Source organism: Cryptosporidium muris, genomic scaffold (genome assembly GCF_000006515.1).
Source record: "Cryptosporidium muris RN66 scf_1106632353999 genomic scaffold, whole genome shotgun sequence".
NCBI classification, from domain to species: Eukaryota; Apicomplexa; class Conoidasida; order Eucoccidiorida; family Cryptosporidiidae; genus Cryptosporidium; species Cryptosporidium muris.
Genome location: NW_002196571.1, coordinates 830,677 through 847,272, shown reverse-complemented (window position 1 = coordinate 847,272; position 16,596 = coordinate 830,677). Strand labels below are relative to the sequence as shown.

General features: G+C 26.9%; 8 protein-coding genes across 8 annotated transcripts, besides 15 other annotated features; 3 read left to right on the top strand and 5 right to left on the bottom strand.

Annotated features, from left to right (window-relative positions):
- Positions 1 to 126: 126 nt before the first annotated feature.
- Positions 127 to 165: a microsatellite.
- Positions 166 to 435: 270 nt separating this feature from the next.
- Positions 436 to 1,224, top strand: CMU_026140 (proliferating cell nuclear antigen PCNA, putative; the record flags this gene model as incomplete). The annotated part of the gene is made up of 1 exon (XM_002139920.1): positions 436 to 1,224. The coding sequence occupies one exon, from the start codon at positions 436 to 438 to the stop codon at positions 1,222 to 1,224; it is 789 nt and encodes a 262-aa protein (XP_002139956.1).
- Positions 1,225 to 1,230: 6 nt separating this feature from the next.
- Positions 1,231 to 1,330: a sequence feature (AT_rich).
- On the bottom strand, positions 1,326 to 2,131 carry CMU_026130 (uncharacterized protein; the record flags this gene model as incomplete). The annotated part of the gene is made up of 2 exons (XM_002139919.1): positions 1,326 to 1,645; positions 1,696 to 2,131. The coding sequence occupies 2 exons, from the start codon at positions 2,129 to 2,131 to the stop codon at positions 1,326 to 1,328; spliced, it is 756 nt and encodes a 251-aa protein (XP_002139955.1).
- Positions 1,649 to 1,674: a sequence feature (AT_rich).
- Positions 2,132 to 2,455: 324 nt separating the features above from the next.
- Positions 2,456 to 2,554: a sequence feature (AT_rich).
- Positions 2,555 to 2,565: 11 nt separating this feature from the next.
- Positions 2,566 to 2,853: a sequence feature (AT_rich).
- A 175-nt stretch (positions 2,854 to 3,028) lies between these two features.
- Positions 3,029 to 3,182: a sequence feature (AT_rich).
- Positions 3,183 to 3,507: 325 nt separating this feature from the next.
- Positions 3,508 to 3,538: a sequence feature (AT_rich).
- A 4-nt stretch (positions 3,539 to 3,542) lies between these two features.
- Positions 3,543 to 5,051, bottom strand: CMU_026120 (TPR repeat-containing protein; the record flags this gene model as incomplete). The annotated part of the gene is made up of 1 exon (XM_002139918.1): positions 3,543 to 5,051. One exon carries the CDS (start codon positions 5,049 to 5,051, stop codon positions 3,543 to 3,545), a length of 1,509 nt encoding a protein of 502 aa, XP_002139954.1.
- Positions 5,052 to 5,094: 43 nt separating this feature from the next.
- Positions 5,095 to 5,126: a microsatellite.
- Positions 5,127 to 5,370: 244 nt separating this feature from the next.
- Positions 5,371 to 6,133, bottom strand: CMU_026110 (SOUL heme-binding protein, putative; the record flags this gene model as incomplete). Its single annotated transcript, XM_002139917.1, has 2 exons — positions 5,371 to 5,528; positions 5,599 to 6,133. 2 exons carry the CDS (start codon positions 6,131 to 6,133, stop codon positions 5,371 to 5,373), a joined length of 693 nt encoding a protein of 230 aa, XP_002139953.1.
- Positions 6,134 to 6,137: 4 nt separating this feature from the next.
- Positions 6,138 to 6,184: a sequence feature (AT_rich).
- A 417-nt stretch (positions 6,185 to 6,601) lies between these two features.
- Positions 6,602 to 6,623: a sequence feature (AT_rich).
- Positions 6,624 to 6,718: 95 nt separating this feature from the next.
- Positions 6,719 to 6,739: a sequence feature (AT_rich).
- A 671-nt stretch (positions 6,740 to 7,410) lies between these two features.
- On the top strand, positions 7,411 to 8,082 carry CMU_026100 (uncharacterized protein; the record flags this gene model as incomplete). Its single annotated transcript, XM_002139916.1, has 1 exon — positions 7,411 to 8,082. The coding sequence occupies one exon, from the start codon at positions 7,411 to 7,413 to the stop codon at positions 8,080 to 8,082; it is 672 nt and encodes a 223-aa protein (XP_002139952.1).
- A 129-nt stretch (positions 8,083 to 8,211) lies between these two features.
- On the bottom strand, positions 8,212 to 9,832 carry CMU_026090 (uncharacterized protein). Its single transcript, XM_002139915.1, has 3 exons — positions 9,121 to 9,832; positions 8,702 to 9,057; positions 8,212 to 8,528 (listed from the first exon to the last, which is right to left on the bottom strand). Exons 1-3 carry the CDS (start codon positions 9,298 to 9,300, stop codon positions 8,399 to 8,401), a joined length of 666 nt encoding a protein of 221 aa, XP_002139951.1. The 5' UTR covers positions 9,301 to 9,832; the 3' UTR covers positions 8,212 to 8,398.
- Positions 8,302 to 8,326: a sequence feature (AT_rich).
- Positions 9,833 to 10,086: 254 nt separating the features above from the next.
- Positions 10,087 to 10,147: a sequence feature (AT_rich).
- A 774-nt stretch (positions 10,148 to 10,921) lies between these two features.
- CMU_026080 (uncharacterized protein) lies at positions 10,922 to 12,001 on the bottom strand (the record flags this gene model as incomplete). Its single annotated transcript, XM_002139914.1, has 1 exon — positions 10,922 to 12,001. One exon carries the CDS (start codon positions 11,999 to 12,001, stop codon positions 10,922 to 10,924), a length of 1,080 nt encoding a protein of 359 aa, XP_002139950.1.
- Positions 12,002 to 12,233: 232 nt separating this feature from the next.
- On the top strand, positions 12,234 to 16,565 carry CMU_026070 (E1-E2 ATPase family protein; the record flags this gene model as incomplete). Its single annotated transcript, XM_002139913.1, has 1 exon — positions 12,234 to 16,565. The coding sequence occupies one exon, from the start codon at positions 12,234 to 12,236 to the stop codon at positions 16,563 to 16,565; it is 4,332 nt and encodes a 1,443-aa protein (XP_002139949.1).
- Positions 14,270 to 14,291: a sequence feature (AT_rich).
- Positions 14,645 to 14,666: a sequence feature (AT_rich).
- Positions 16,566 to 16,596: the final 31 nt, after the last annotated feature.

Below are 16,596 nucleotides of genomic sequence, written 5' to 3'. Positions count from 1 at the left end.
ATATATTACTTAATTTCCTCTGTTCATATAGTAAATCTAAATAATATTCTGATATATTTCCAACTTGAGTATTTAGATAATTGTGAATTACTTTAAAATAAATAATAACTCAGAATTTACAGAATAATATATGTAATATATATATATATATATATATATATATATGTTAGAATTAAGTAAAATTATAAGGTAACTGTGTACCCTTCCTCCTATATGGAGATAACTAGATACTATAGTAAAGATTCCTAAATTATTGGTAGTAATTGTATTATTATAACTATTTGTCTCCTTTTTTTTTTCAATATAAAAGCGGTAGCGGTATAAAATTGGCAAGTTTTTCTTTTATCTTTAAATTTTGTGGGGTATATGTTAGTAATTTACAATTTCTTATTCTAATAGGATTTTGCAAGAAAATCTTTAGAATTCTTATTAATAATGTTTGAAGCTAGACTTTCTAGTGGAGGTATATTAAGGCGAGTATTTGAAGCTATTACAAACTTAGTTACTGATGTTAATCTAGAATGTAATGAGAGTGGCATCACTATTCAAGCTATGGACAATAGTCATGTGTCTCTTGTTGCCCTATATATTAAGGACATAGCTTTTGAACGTTATAGATGTGATAGAAGTCGTACTCTTGGTTTAAATACCCAAAACGTTGTAAAACTATTGAAGTTATGTTCTAGTGATGATCAGGTTCTATTACGTCATGATGATGACTCAGAAAGTCTAATATTTATCTTTGAAACTCCAAATGGTGATAGAATTTCTGAATTTGAGCTAACTCTAATTTCTATTGATCAAGATAGTCTACAAATCCCTGAAACAAGTTTTTCATCTATTGTAAGTATGCCATCTAATGAATTTCAAAGGTTATGTAGGGATATGGCTCAATTTTCAGATTCTTTATCAATTGATATTAATAGAAAAAATGTACGTTTCTTTACAAAAGGTTCACTTGGTTCGGGTAGTGTAGTCTTAAGACCTAAAGATGGAGCTGATACTGAGGCTGTTGCATTAGATGTAACAGAACCATGTCAATTAGTTTTTTCATTACGTTATCTTAATAATTTTGCTAAAGCAACACCTTTAAGTAATAGTGTAAAATTAAGTATGAGTGAAAATCAACCTTTAGAACTTGAATATTCTTTAGAGGGAAGTGGTTCTGGTTATTTGAGATTCTATCTTGCTAGGAAAATAACTGAGGATGAAGAACAAGAATAGAAAGTCTAAATAATAGAAAAATTTATTTTTGTAAAATTAATATTTTTATTAAATAAAATCTAATATTTTCAATATATCAGTTTAAGATATATAATTTCAAATTATTCATCAGTAGATACTCGTTCAATATTACTTTTTAGGTCTTCAAAAATCTTCATCTCACCTTGAAGGCTCTGTGCAAATAAAATGCCTGCACTTGTTATTTTATCTAAACTTTCTTTATATTCATTAATACAGATTTCTTGTATTTCTTTATAATCATGGTTATTTTTTGATAATTCTAATTTCGTTTGAGATTTTAAGGCAGTTGCAATACTTTTACAGCAAGTTTGAATTTGTTGCAGAGCTTTAATTAAGTCATTTGTAGTTCTTGTTGTCATTTTACTTGATAAAGAAGAATTTAATTTATTATTATGATTGCCTGAAATAATATTAATATATATTATATTACAATAAACCCTAAAATCTTACCTATATGAGGATTAAATAAAAGTCTTAATCTTTCACAAATATCTTGTGGAAATATTTGCTGAGATTGCCAAATTCTAATTACTTGAAGATATGGAGACCTTTCTTCAAATGGCATACGACTAACAATAGGAGCTGCAGATAATAAAAATTGATCATATCCAATAATAAAAAAATTTCGAGCTTCATCATTATTTGTTATAATTCTAGTAACCATTTCATGAAAAACATAAAATATAGCTAATTTCTGGTCTTCTCTGATAGTTTTATCTACAAAAACATCACCAAATAAAGAGCATAAAGTGTCTGCAGAGCTTCTATAAAATGATAACCAAGAGGCCATTTGTGAAATTGAATCATGATGTGGTGATATTTGCCTAAAATTTCTTAATATTCGATCAATTGGAAGTATAGGAAATCCACTTTCGCCTGATCTCATCTTTATATTTTTTTTTTTAAGTAGAGAAGACCGGGAAGCTGTCGTCTATTAAAAAGATTAATTAATGTTTCGAATTTTAGATACTTTTGGGGGTATATTATAGATTTGTTTCTCTTTGTAATTAACAATAAGTGAAAGTTTATAGATAATAGTTTTGGACTTTTAAAAATAACCATTTTTAGAATTAGGTAATATTAATATTAATCTTTACACTCATCTATACCTCATTTAATTATTCTCATTCTTTTATTTTTTTTACTATAAATGTAATAATATATCATTACTCTTATTATCATATATAACATACTTTATAGTTTACCTGAGTTTATATCTTTATTATTTGAAATTTATGAAATTAGTATCATTTTAAAGTTATTATCTTAATTTCATTATAATTATACTATTCCAATTTTTTTAAAAAAAGGAAGTTCAACTTTTATAATTATATATTTCTTTTTAATTATATATATCTAATAAATATAAATAGTTAAGGAAATTTGATAATAATATTAATAATACTTTAAAATATAAAAATATTTAAAAAGATTACTAATAGAAGATATATCTAATTTATTTCATAAACTTATTAACATAATTTACTTTATACTATTAATAATAAATCATTATATATATTATAACATGATTATTTTTTATTAAATAGAAGTTTTGTAATGTTATTTTTTAAATTCTATTCAATTATTAAAATATAAAATCATATATTACTTAAGCCCATAAATCATAATAAAGTTGTATAATTCATTAAATTATAGGTTCTATTATTTAATTAGATCAAGTTTTACTTATAGTAATTCTAACAAATTCATAATACACAATATTATGTAAAATATAATAATCATTTATTTGTTATAATCCTAGGAAAAAAAAAAGACCGATTTCTTAATTAAATACTATTATATTATAAAATTCCAACTATAAAATATCAGATATTAATAAATAATAACTTAAAATAATAAAAAAGATAAATATTAATTAGTTAATATGAATATTAAAAACCCTAATATAAATTTATTATAATTCTAATAAAATAAAAGATTGAGAATAATAAAATGAAATGAGTGTAAAGATTAAGAGATATTACTAAAACAATCTAATCAATGATAATAAATAAATAATTTGACAAGGTAATGTATATTTAGATTAGGATGAAATAAATATATAAATTGAATATATAGTGTAAATTTGTGGTTTCTATAAATCACCATATATTAGTCAGTGGTTTTTTATTTAGTAACAAATAAAGTTATTTAAAATAAATGAGGAGAAAATATTAATATTTGATTTTGCATATTTATAAATCTACAAAAATAAAGCCTTGATGTATACTTATTTTCAGTTTAGTAACTAAATAGAAATTCATAATATTATTTTATTAATTTAGAATTTTTTCAATTCAAATGTTGATATGGAAATCATTTAGCATCTGCTGTAGTTGACTTTTTAAATACATGAAACAAAATTGTTCTTTAATACAATTACATATTTGATTTTGGATATCAGTAGAAAATGTATTTTTATTGTCGAGAAGTTCAATAGAGCATTCTTTAAGTCCAAATATATCTTCTTCACTACTCATTGAAGTAAGTGATGGAATAGATATAGAAAAATTAGTTGATTCAGTAGTATTATCTCTAAGATTAATGGATTCATATTTTCCTTTAAGTTTGACTGAAAAATCAAATAAGAACCTTCTAGTACCTCTTACCATTGCAACAGACGCTTCACCATCAATTTCATCAACACTAGTTACACTAACAGTTATTTTATTGTCACATCTGAATATTTCCTCAAAACTCGATGCTTCTAAATATTTCTTGAGTGTAACTTTTGCTGTTGAAGTTACATCTTTATCTTCAAAAGTAGTTCCTTTAGAATTCCATGAGCTGATTCCAAGTCTTGATGGATCACTAATATGATCATTTGAAGTATTCTCATTTTTTGTTTCTTCTATTAATTTTGGAACAAATTGTTGGTTCAATTCCTTTTCTTGATCTGTTAATGTTCTTCTAAAATAACAATATCCCATTTTTTTCGTTTCAGCTAATATTTTCATATCTTCGTCATCTAATTCAATATCACTACTTTTTGAAGAAATAATTGGAGCAGATGGTGAATTAGATGTAGAATTTGAATTTACTTTGTGAGATTTTTGTTGTGAGTTAGCATTTGAATCTAATGGCTTATCTGTAGAATTAGAATTCTTTGCTATATATTCTTTTTCCCATTCTTCAAAAGGAATAACCTTAGAATTATCTGCATCTCCTTTTAGTTTTTTCTCATTAATTTCTTTTTCATAAATTTCTCGTCTTGATTCTCTTTCTTTTGCCTTCTTTATCTCTACATCTCTTTGTCTATCAGTATACAAACCTTTAGAAAATATCTTGCTAAAAGAACCTCTACTCTTCTCATTACTTTCTGATATTTTTTGTCTAATAATTTGTAACTGTTGTATAGCAGCAGCATTTCCAGGTTCTAAATCTAATATAGCTAAGAAATCTTCACGGGCTTCTTCATACATACTGAAACCTATTCTAGCTAGTCCTCGACGATAAAGAGCTTTCATATTTTTCTGGTCCTCTTTAAGTATTTTACTTGTAACTTGAATTACTTTAAACCATTCACTACTTTTTAAGTATATCATAGATTTGTTAAGTTGTAATGTTGTTTCTAGATTTTCTATTTCAACATTCTTTCCATCTACATCTTTCTTTCTTAATTTCTCAATGAACTCTAAACCCTCATCATATGTATTAATAGCTTCATTATATTTACCTTTCTTGTATTGTTCATTTCCTGTCTCTTTGTAACTGAGAATTTTTTTAAGCAATTCCTCGTTACTTTCCTGTATGTTTTCATTATCACTAAGAGTATCAGACTGGCTATCTAAGTATTCCTCGTCCATAATATTACTTCAATTATAAAATAAGTTTCTCCTTTCAAAGTACTTTTTTATCTTTTTTTTTCTTTTTTTCTTTTTGAATTAAGTCCTTATTTGTATTTATCTGTCAAATTCCGCCCTAAACTCTAGGGCAGCTTAGATGTAAAGTCCTTTTTTTCTTCTCTTTTCTCACAAATTTTTATTTTTAGTAAAATGTCACTATTTGAGTATTATATAGAATTCTGATATAAGTTAGTAAATATATATTTGTAATATATGAGCTATTATTAGGTTATTTAACCTCTAAGCACTTTCATATTGTTTAAATGAAAATATTTAATACTTAGACCAAGTTAAATTGATGCATACTATGATTACTAATTGTCTTATTTATCTCCTCAATACTTAGGAAATGATCTATTTTTATCCATACCTCATTATGTCTGAACCATGGTAAAGTCCAAGGTGGATTATAAACTGCTAAACTGTGAGGTGCTGAATCTAAAATATTAAGATAAGTGATAATATTAGTTTTAATAAGGATAGTATTATACTAATAATATAAACTTACCTATATCACTTTCATGTCCAAAAATTTCTTTTAAATCCCTTTTTAAATTTCTTAAGGCCATTTGGTACTTGCGTTCTGTGATTCCTCTAATTAAACCAGAAAATTTTGAAACTGCCAATATTGATGTTTCACTAGCTAATAAATGTATTGTCTGATTTGGTAAAGGTCTCGGTACTTCTGTTATATTATTATAAACATTTGGTATAAAGAATTCCATTAAGAAGTCAGCATTATGAATTGTATTATTTTCCAATTTAATATTATCCAAAGGATTCACAAAATCTTGTACTAGTATTGGTACCATCATAGCTATATCTTCATTAGCACTATTTTTGGGTTTATCCCCTACCACTCCAATATATTCTCCTAAGGCTCTAAATGCTGAATTTAATTCAGTTTTATTAAATGGTACTAATGCTGAGAAATGTGGGTGTAATTTCCATATTTCCAAAGTATACAAAGATTCGGCTGTAGGCCTGGCAATTATATCATAAGCAGGTGTATCATGAGTTTCAATTCCTAATATGGATCCCATAGTCTTTATAAAATTTTATATTTTGATTAACAACAAATTATTAAAAAAAATCTAAGTTCTATTAAGTAGACAAGAAATTAATCTTTTGGAACCTTGTCATTAAATTTTGGATTGTAAATGACGTAATACATGTATTACATGCATGCGTTAGAACAGGACTTTATTATTAACTTTACATGCATCTATTTTGAATAAAATCAAAACAAAAAATTTGTTTTAAGATTGATCTATAATATTAGAATAAATGAATTATTATTGATTAAAGTGACTATTTGGTGCAACTTTTTTTTCGATATTTAATGTAATTAGAAATATATATTACTAACAAATTATATAATAAGAAATCCTGTAATATATTTTAAATACACAATAGATGTTGTCAAGAATTTAAGAATTTAAAGAAGAAAATTATCTTTAAATTTAAGCTTAGAATTTTATTACAGTATACAATATTGTAAATTTCAATGGATTATAAATTTATAATATATTTGATCTATTACATTACAATTTAATATTGAAACTGGTATTTACTTCCTATTTTCCTCATTTTAAAAAGTTATTATATGAAATAATTCAACTTTAAGGATAATTATTAATAAATTTAAACCAAGAAATATAAGTAACATACTATCCTTTCTTTGCATTTGAGCAATAAGTACACAATCTTTTTTTTTAATATAGTGATATGGAAATTGGTTGGTATAAAATAACAAATAGGAAGGTTGGTAGAACTCAGATATTAAAATAAGGATAGCGAAAGTCGATAAATATAGTATAAAAAACAGAAATGGAATATATTTCGAATATATATTAAATCACTATAAGTTACTAAACAAAAAAGATTGAAATTGATCTAAAATATACCCAAATAATTGAATTAGACAATATAAAGTGCGTTATTAGTTATTATAAAGACGTTTATGTTTTGAGTGAACTATTGGCTTAGTATAACTTCAAATTAATTTATGTAAGGACTATTAAGTACCGCCATTCGGGGTCCTAACAAGTATGAATTTCTTTTTTTTTAATAGATTAAGGTATTTTGGCTTATATGAAATACCGCAATGAAGAATAAAGCAGCTACGGACAACTTAAAGTAAAAAAATATTAGGAAATAAGAGGGGAAAAAAGAGGGGAAGAAGGGGGGTAATAAAGGCGCAATGCAATCCCTAGCTTCACGACAAAGTAAACTTATTGTAATTTCCACTATTTCTCATTCCTTATATTTTGATTCTTTTTAAGAAGTACACTAAAGTAGAGGTGGAAAGACTGATATTATGACCTTAAGAAGATTACTTTGCTATTTTATTTATGCAATTAACTTCTCATTTTTTAGAGAAGCGCATGCCACTCCACTGACTTATGGAAGTACTGTTTACTTTATACATTCAAATACAAAGTGCAATCTATTCACTGCAAAAATAACTTGGTCAAATGGAAATCAAGCAGTTACATGCTCTAAAGAACCTTCATCAGAGAATATGTGGTACCTTAGAGAATCTGAATTACCTTACAAAGGTGCAGGTTCAGCTATACTCTGTGGTGATACTATAAGAATTCAAAGTACACATAGCGATAGATTTATTGAAGGGAGTGGTTCAAATGTAAAGTCAATGATTAGCAGACAATATGAAGTAAGCTGCAAAGATGAATCTGATTGTATAAATAGTAAATTTACTATAGAATGTATTAGAAAAAAAAGTGGAGAAAAGTTGGAAATTCGTGACAAATTCAGATTACTTAATACTGAAATGAAAGGTTATTTAAGATCTAGTAAAAGGAACTTATTTGATAATAGTAATTGTCCAAGATGTCCAATTGTTGGCCATTATGAAGTAGCAATTACTCTCAATAGTAGAAAGTCCGAAGATGATATATGGGAATTTAAACAAGGTTTACTAATAGAAAATTTAATGGAGTCAAGTGATAAATTAAAAGATGAATTGTAATATCTTCAAAAAGATATTGTTTAGAATTTTTACTACTATACAATTACTATCTAAAATAAAAAAAGTAAAATGAAGATAGGTAAACTACAGTGAATATATTCATAAATTTAACCAATAATTTATTGTCTAAATTACTCTATTTTTGGGAAGACTACTTTGGACTTTTCAATATCTTCTAATCTTAATTTAGTACTAAGATCTTGTTTTACTTGAACACAGAATTTTTTTAATTTATTTATTATATCTAAAATCAATAGAAAAAAGATATTAAGTTTGATAGTGAAGCTGTAAATTTATAGTATATTCTTGTATATATTTACTTGCCAATATCAGTATTTGCTTCATTTGTTAATTCATCTATCTTTGATTTTAGTTGAATATTAGTTAAATCCTTTGTTATTGTATTTGGAAGAGATATTTTCATTCTAGATAAAAGTCCTGAAATCCTTTATAGATTAAAGACAAAATAATAAATTATTGAAAATAAAGTATTTTCAGACGAATTATGTCATGTAATTAGATATCTTATTACAAACTTAAGAACTATTTAAAAAAAAAAAAGACATTAAACTATTTAAGTAGTCCTTAAGAAATAATAATTTTATTATATCAAACTTACTGTTTATTACAATCTACAGATATAGATAAAATTCCACTCTCCTCAAAATAACACTTATATGCACTTTCCCTAGCTCTCTGTTCCATTGGAGATAAGGTACGTTCTATAGGATGTGATAAATCTAAAAGATTAGTTTTCATATATTCAAGGATATTTGTATCTGATACTTCATATCCAACTATTTCATTCTCTATATTATCACCTATAATCAAGTGTAAATCTAGAAAATATTTAAGTACCATATTCTCAATTCCTGGGTCATTCTTTAAAATACTATCCATATAAGCTTGTAACTCTTCTAATTGATATTTATAAAATTGGTCATTATGTTGCCACCACCATCCTTCATATGGAAGCTAAAAGAGAAAAAAGCAGTTTAATCTAATTATAGGAATTACTATAAGTATTAAAGTAAATACCTCTGGGATTGAGGGATATCTTAAACGAAAAAAATCATCAACTTGTACAAACTCTTTGTAGCTTTTACTTATGTACCAACTTTCTTTACGATTTATATCTGTAATCTTAATCTTAAAAACTACAGAATGACCAGATTTATAATAATCAAATACATTAACATCATAAATATTACTCTTCATTTCTCATCTTCATAACTTAAGTATGATTAATCTACTGGGCTTAAGATTGGAATCTTCAAGACATATCCCGGGAATAAAAAAAGAGCCAAACAAATATCTAAAAATATAAATATCATTCACAAATCAGCGAAAATATTCAATATGCACAACATAAATAATCAGAGAAATTACAAACTTCTACTTCAAAAGATAAACACCTTAGGTTACAAACCTAGTCAATTATTAAGTAAATACATAGTGATACTACATGAATTTGCTTTAGTATTTGCACTTGAGTACAACATAGTCTAGTTTCTATGACAACATTTATGGGTTTTGAGGCTTATTATCATCTGTTTTGTTCTCATGTGCAGGAGGAGGGGTAGGAGGTTTTTGACAAGTAGTTCCAGCCTGTTGTTCACAAGGCTTGCAACTCCCAACTGCATTATTGTTCTTCTTGCAAAACAAACAATACTTCTGACGAATATCTGAACAAGACTGACCCATTCTTAGTTATAAATAAAATCAAAGTATTAGAGATAATCAATAAAAGTGTACAAAGTGTCAAACATGTTTTAACGTGGATCTAAGCTGCGTGCAGTTGACGGATATGTCTACTTAAACCTTCATGAGATTACTTACCCAACGTCAGTTTGTCTGTCTAGACGTACTGTTGAATAATATAGAAGTTTCACTTCATACTATTGACATTTTCTAGAGATATTATTATATATAAGACGTATTTCGTAGAGTAATATAGGCCTTAAACTACATATTATTGTAAATATATTGTTTCTATATATCTAGATTTTAATTATTATATTTTGATTTATTAGAATTCAATATTATATTTAGAATTATTTATATTGACACTTTCTATTTCTAAATTCTTTAGTATTAATTACAGATAAATATTCTTATTATTGTCTTCTCAAATTAGGGTTCTTTAAAGAAAAAGAGAGTTTGGATCTTTAAACAATAAGGATCTTTATTTCAATAAATATATTGAATAGAATTAGTGATCAGAAGTATAAATAATATTTAGCTTCTTGAAGAAGAAAGAGGAAATTAAAAGGACAATTCTAGAGATCTCATATTACTATTTAAGGATTTTTCTTTAGAAGTCTAAAAAGTAGATATCTTAAATGACTAAATAATAACTTAAATATTGGAACTTAAATAAGATTTCCTGCTAATAATTATATATATTGTAATTGTAAATATTACAATCTGTATTTAGTCATAAGTAGTATTAACATTTCATTTTGACATTTCAAATTGCATTATGGAATTGACAGTATTTATTTAGGTTAAGGATAAAAGCATTAATATAAATAGATATAAACATAAATATACGATTAATGTAAATATATTGTATTGTATTACAAATTGAAGAGTTGAATTCTTTCTATATAACTATATAGTATTGATAGAGTATTAAAAATGTTGCCTAGCTTGAATATTACTACTGAAATTGTAAAAATTATTGAAATTGCAATCAGTGTAATATAAATAAGTTAGATCATAATAATCCACTTCATAAAATAATGTAGACAATAATCTAATTATGACTGATATTTATTTTGTATTCTAAATTTTGAGATAATAAATTTTATCTAGTTAATTTTAAATTTGACATTATTTATGAATCTGTCAATGTCTTTATTTTACTTAAAAAGTTATCTGCATCACTTTCCTTTGTAAATCTGATCATACAAGATATAATGGAAGAATCTTCTTTATAAGCTATAAAGCTTATTGCAAAACCTTTTGTTATGTGTTGACTTTTACGAAATGTATGTGCTATTTCACAAGTTATTGGTGAATTTAATAGTACTGAATATATGCCTTTCTGTCTAAATATAATTCGGGGTTGTTTAAAAGATATTGTGGTTTTAAGTTTATCACTTTTAGGTTGATCACTTTTAGGCTTATTTAGATGTAAAATACCAACCCCTTTTTTTTTGAATGCTTTTGTATTATATTCATTCTCTGTTAAAATAAATAGCTCCACATCTTTACATCTATAAATATTTTCTTCATCTTCCTCACCAGTAAAGAGTTTACGTAATACTTTTTCATCATCTAAGTCTTGTATATCTTTTTGACCAATCTCATCAATTTCATTATTATCAAGTGAATTTTGATATAGTTCACTATTTACATTTTGATCAACAGAAATAGAAACATTTATCGGCTTTGAGTCATTGGAAAATAAGAAGTTACCTTCACCTTTTGCTAATGTTATAAATGGATTGGTAAAGTTAGTACAAAATCCATTATTACCAAAAGGTAAACTTTCCTTATCAGTCTCACCATATATATTATCATTATTGTTATTTAAATCACTAGACTTTGGAGATATATAATTAGTTGTAGGTGTTTCTTTTATAGTATTGTCTAAAGTATGATTAGGTTCATCTGAAGGTTTTAGTTTCTCCTCTATTTTATTATCCTCATTATTAACAGTACATTCAGTACTATCAGATTCTTTTATATTATTAGTAATTTCCGATTTTCCCTTAACAATATGTTCTGTAGTCAGATTTACCTCAGGAAGTTCTCTATCTCTTTTTTTTAAACGAAGTATTTTTCGTTTTGATATATCATCTTCCTGAGTTACTTCAGAATTTATATTAATTCCCTCTGAATCATAATTACTTTTATTATCTGTTTCGACATTTAAACTCGTAAGTTGGAAGTCAGCCTGTCGCTTAGACATATTACAAGTAATTACAAAACTTCGGAAAGTTTGAAGTTAATAAACTGATCGGTTGGCGCTTTTTTATTCTTATTTAATAAATTACATATATCCGCGCGAACTCCAAAAATTCTGTCTCGTTTCGACATTTGGACTTAGAAATATATGAAATTCAGGAAATAATGTTTCAGTAAAAGTATATTGGTGCCAAATTGGTGCGTTAGAGTTTATTTCAGCAATTCAATACTTATCAATGCCAGATGGTAATCTTTTGAACTTTAGGGACGATTCTGTAACATCAGGATTTGTTAACCCAACAAAAGAAGTATTTGGTGGAATTAAACAGTGTCTGATTTACGATATTGTTTATAATGAATTAGACAAGAGTTGTGGAATAAGTGAGGAAGCATTACAACTTGATGTTCCTATACTTGTCACCCCTGTTATTCGAAGGAGATTCCTTAGGCTTATATATATCATATCTAGTATATGTAGTTTGGGTATATTACCAACTTTATGTTATTGGTTTCCTGATTGGTACCGGTTTTTGAATTATTCAGCTTCTACAATTTCATCTTGTGAAAGTTTTTTAATTTTGACAAGATCTTCCTTTTATATTTTTGTTCCGAAAAGGAACTTAACAAAAGGAAATGAAACTGATGGAAAAAATCTATTTGATGGTATTCTTGGGATTTTAAAGTTCTTTAATTGCCTTCCATCTCAACATGTTTTGAGCGTAAATAAAAATGAAGGGAGTTTGAACAATGGAGCATTGTTATATAGTATAGCATATCCTCTACAAATAACATTTTTCAATTATTGTGGTTCTATTTATATTTTAGATACTATGGAAGGTAGTTTTAAGAAGATTGTCCCCTCTTTAAATGAGACTCCATATTCAGAGATTAGGGATAAATTTTGGCATAGAATACATAGTATTAAAGATCAAATAAGTAAATCTCATTTTACTAATGTAGATCTATTTCGCAGTGAATTACAGTTTTTATTTGGCAAATGTTCTTGTGTTATCCCAGTAATTCCTATAATTAACATAATTTTACGTGAAATTATGCATCCTTTTTTTGTTTTTCAAATGTTGGCAATTTTGGTTTGGTCCAGAAATAGCTATATTGAGTATGCTTTATGTATTTTTATTATTACTATGGTTTCTTTAGCAAATTCAATATATGAAACTAGATGCAATAATGTGAAACTGCATATTATGTCACAACTTGATTCAAAAGTAAGTATTATATTTAATAATACAGATATAAATCAAGGTTTTTTTGAGAAAGTGTTAAACTCTAGTGAACTTGTACCAGGTGACTTGATTATTTTACGTCCAGGAATGGTGATGGCATGTGATGCTATTATTTTAAAATCTGACGTAATTGTAAACGAGGCAGTACTAACTGGGGAGTCAACCCCAGTACTAAAATTTCCAATTCCAAAGCATTCAAATGAATGTTTTAATCATGAGAAAGATACACGTCATATTATTTATGCAAGAACTACAATAATGGGGATTCAGGGTAATTCAAATATTGGTATAGCTTTGGTTGTTCGTACAGGCTTTTCTTCTATCCAAGGGCACTTTCTTCAATCAGTGTATAGTGATATTATAACAAATAGGCTAGATAACAAAAATGATGAATTTTATAATGATGCAATGAAATTTGTGAAGCTTTGTTTTATCTTTGGTATTTTTGGGTTTGGATTTGCGATTATGATTGGGATTTTACTTAATTTGAGAACAACTACAGTGATATTTCGTTCAATTGATATATTTACAATTGTAGCTCCTCCTGCTCTCCCTGCAACTATTGCAGCAGCATCTTCGATTGCTATTAGCAAATTAAAGAAGAAAGGAGTTGGTTGTTCTAATCCAAGTAGTATAAACACTTCTGGTCAAGTAAATACGATGGTATTTGACAAGACAGGAACCTTGACTTGTGATGGGCTAGATATTGTGGGTTGTTTACCAGTTAGAAAGGAATATTCAAAGTCTATTGGTTTAATTCTTGGAAATATTTGTGAAACCAATAGTGGTGTACCAGATATTCTAATACAAGCAATTGCCTCATGTCATTCTATTAGTTTTGTAGATAAAGAACATGCAGATGTACATTGTAATGATGTAGGGTCTTATTGTAGATCTAGAGTAGTGGTTGGTGAACCTTTAGAAATGTGTATGCTTGAATTTAGTGGATGGGAGTTAAAGGATCAGTATTCACAGTCAACTTATAGTATTGAGAGTATGTTCATGGCAAGTGATTTAGATAAATATGGAAATAATTTTATTAAATTTAATGATGAAATGAGTCAGTCTAGTTCTGAGAAGACAGTTTGGAAGCATATTTTATATTGTGATAATTCTCCTGCACGTTCTGTATGTAAGAAGAGATCTTCTAATAATTTTAGTTTAACTACTAAATGTTGTAATGAATTAGAAATACTCAAGGTTTATGAATTTAATTCTAAATTACGCCGTATGACAGTTATTTGTAGGGATCCTAATAATCCAAATAACCTTTTGATCTTTTCTAAGGGAAGTCCAGAACACATAAAGAATATCTGTAGTACTCATACTCTACCACAAAATTTGGAAGATTGTATGCTATACTACTTGCACAAAGGGATGAGAGTTTTAGGCTTTGCTTATGGTTTATTAAATATTAAAAATAAAGAAGCTAATTCACTTTTGGAGTTACTTAAAAGGGATGAAGTTGAAATAGATTTAACTTTTTTAGGGCTTATGGTTTTTGCTAATAAATTGAGACCTTCAAGTTCAAATGTTATTTCTACTTTGAAAAGTGCTCATGTTAACTGTATTATGTCTACTGGAGATCATGCTTATACTGCTATTTCAATAGCAAAAGAATGTGGTATTCTTCCAAGTGATATCAATGTAAGTGAATTTTCTGAAAATATAGTGGTAATAGGAGATGTTAAGGAAGATAAAGACTCAAATATAATTGTTTGGTCTGTACTTAAGGATGGTGGCAGGTCTGTAGAAGTATTTTATAGTATTCATAAAATATTAATGAATTATGAATTAGAAAAAATATCTTTTGTAGTAACTGGGCATTGCCTACGTCAATTATGTCACATGCATAAATATTATCAATTAGAATATCTTGACCTTTCAAAAACCAGAGATTTTGATTCTTTTACTGATAAGTCATTGACTCGCATATTTAGAAAAAAGTACTTGAAATCTATATTCAAAGATTTCAACAATATATATGGGAGCTCTTTACCATTCTGGCTTTTAACAGATTCATGCCAAATAGAGAAAGATGAATACAGGAGTGGTATTGAAAATATACTACCACTAGGGAAAGAAATAGAAAAGTCCTATAGAAGATATATTCCAAGGCATTTAGATTGTACTAGAGGTAGATCATCATTTATAATATCAATGGTACAAAGTGATTATGACAAACATACTGATTTACAAAAAATGGTTCTAGTTTATGACACTATATCAGATAAAACTATCTGTTCAATTAAAATATCTGTATTTGAATTCATATTAAGGTATTGCAAAGTATATTCTAGAATGACTCCTGATGACAAAGCATTACATATAAAATCTCTACAAGACTTGATTCCAAATCCTGTTGTTGCAATGTGTGGTGATGGAAATAATGATCTACTAGCATTGCAGACAGCCAAAGTAGGTATTGCTATTGGTGATCATGAAATTTCAGCTATAGCTGCATTTTCAACATGTAGAAAAGATATAGAGTCTATTCCAGATATTTTATTAGAAGGCAGAGCTGCACTAACTTCAACTATTCAGACTTTCCAATTTGTAGTTATGTATATATTTATTCAGTTCTCATCAGTAATATATTTATATTCAAGAGGTACAAATTTAACTGATCATCAATACATCTGGTGTGACTTAGTCACATTTCTGCCATTATCAATTACTGCAGCATTGACAAAAACTGCAAAATATCTCCCCTCGGACTTTCCAGCTTATAGTAAGATTTTAAGCTTCAATGTTATATTTGGACTACTGGCCCAAATTTGTATACAGATAATATTTCTATGTATAAATATTTTTATAGTTACTTCTCAAACTGATTTCTATCCTTATATTATTAATAAAGATCTAATAGATAATTTTGCTAATGCAAGCTTACAAGTCTGTCCTGAGAACACAGTAGTATTCCTAACTTCTTGTATTCAATATGCTGGGGCTGCATTATCTATATATAAGACATTACCATTTAGGCTTTCTTTGATTACAAACAAGGCGTTTATCATTCATATTTCATTCATAATATTAACTACAGCGTCAGTATTGTTATTTTGTGGTGATGATTCACTTATGTATAGATTCCTTAATATTGTGGAACTCCCAAATATATCTTCTTTTATATTAATATTTACTTTCATAGCAAATATAGTACTTGGAGTGGTCACAATGCAATACCTATTGAAATTCATGCAACGTAGAGAGAAGTACATAAAAGGACCTGCCCTTTTTCCTCAACTACATCCTCTAATTCTACCTGGAAGTACTGTTAAATGGAAAATTGGTGGTACTCATAGCAGTCAATTTGTAGATTAGAATTCAAATTACTATATCTAGTCTATTGATA

Coding starts and splice junctions, on each gene's coding strand:
- CMU_026090 (XM_002139915.1), bottom strand. CDS start 9,300: ATGAAGAGTAATATTTATGATGTTAATGTATTTGATTATTATAAATCT. Junction 9,058..9,120: donor GATATCCCTCAATCCCAGAG/GTATTTACTTTA, acceptor TTTCTCTTTTAG/CTTCCATATGAAGGATGGTG. Junction 8,529..8,701: donor TCTGTAGATTGTAATAAACA/GTAAGTTTGATA, acceptor TAATCTATAAAG/GATTTCAGGACTTTTATCTA.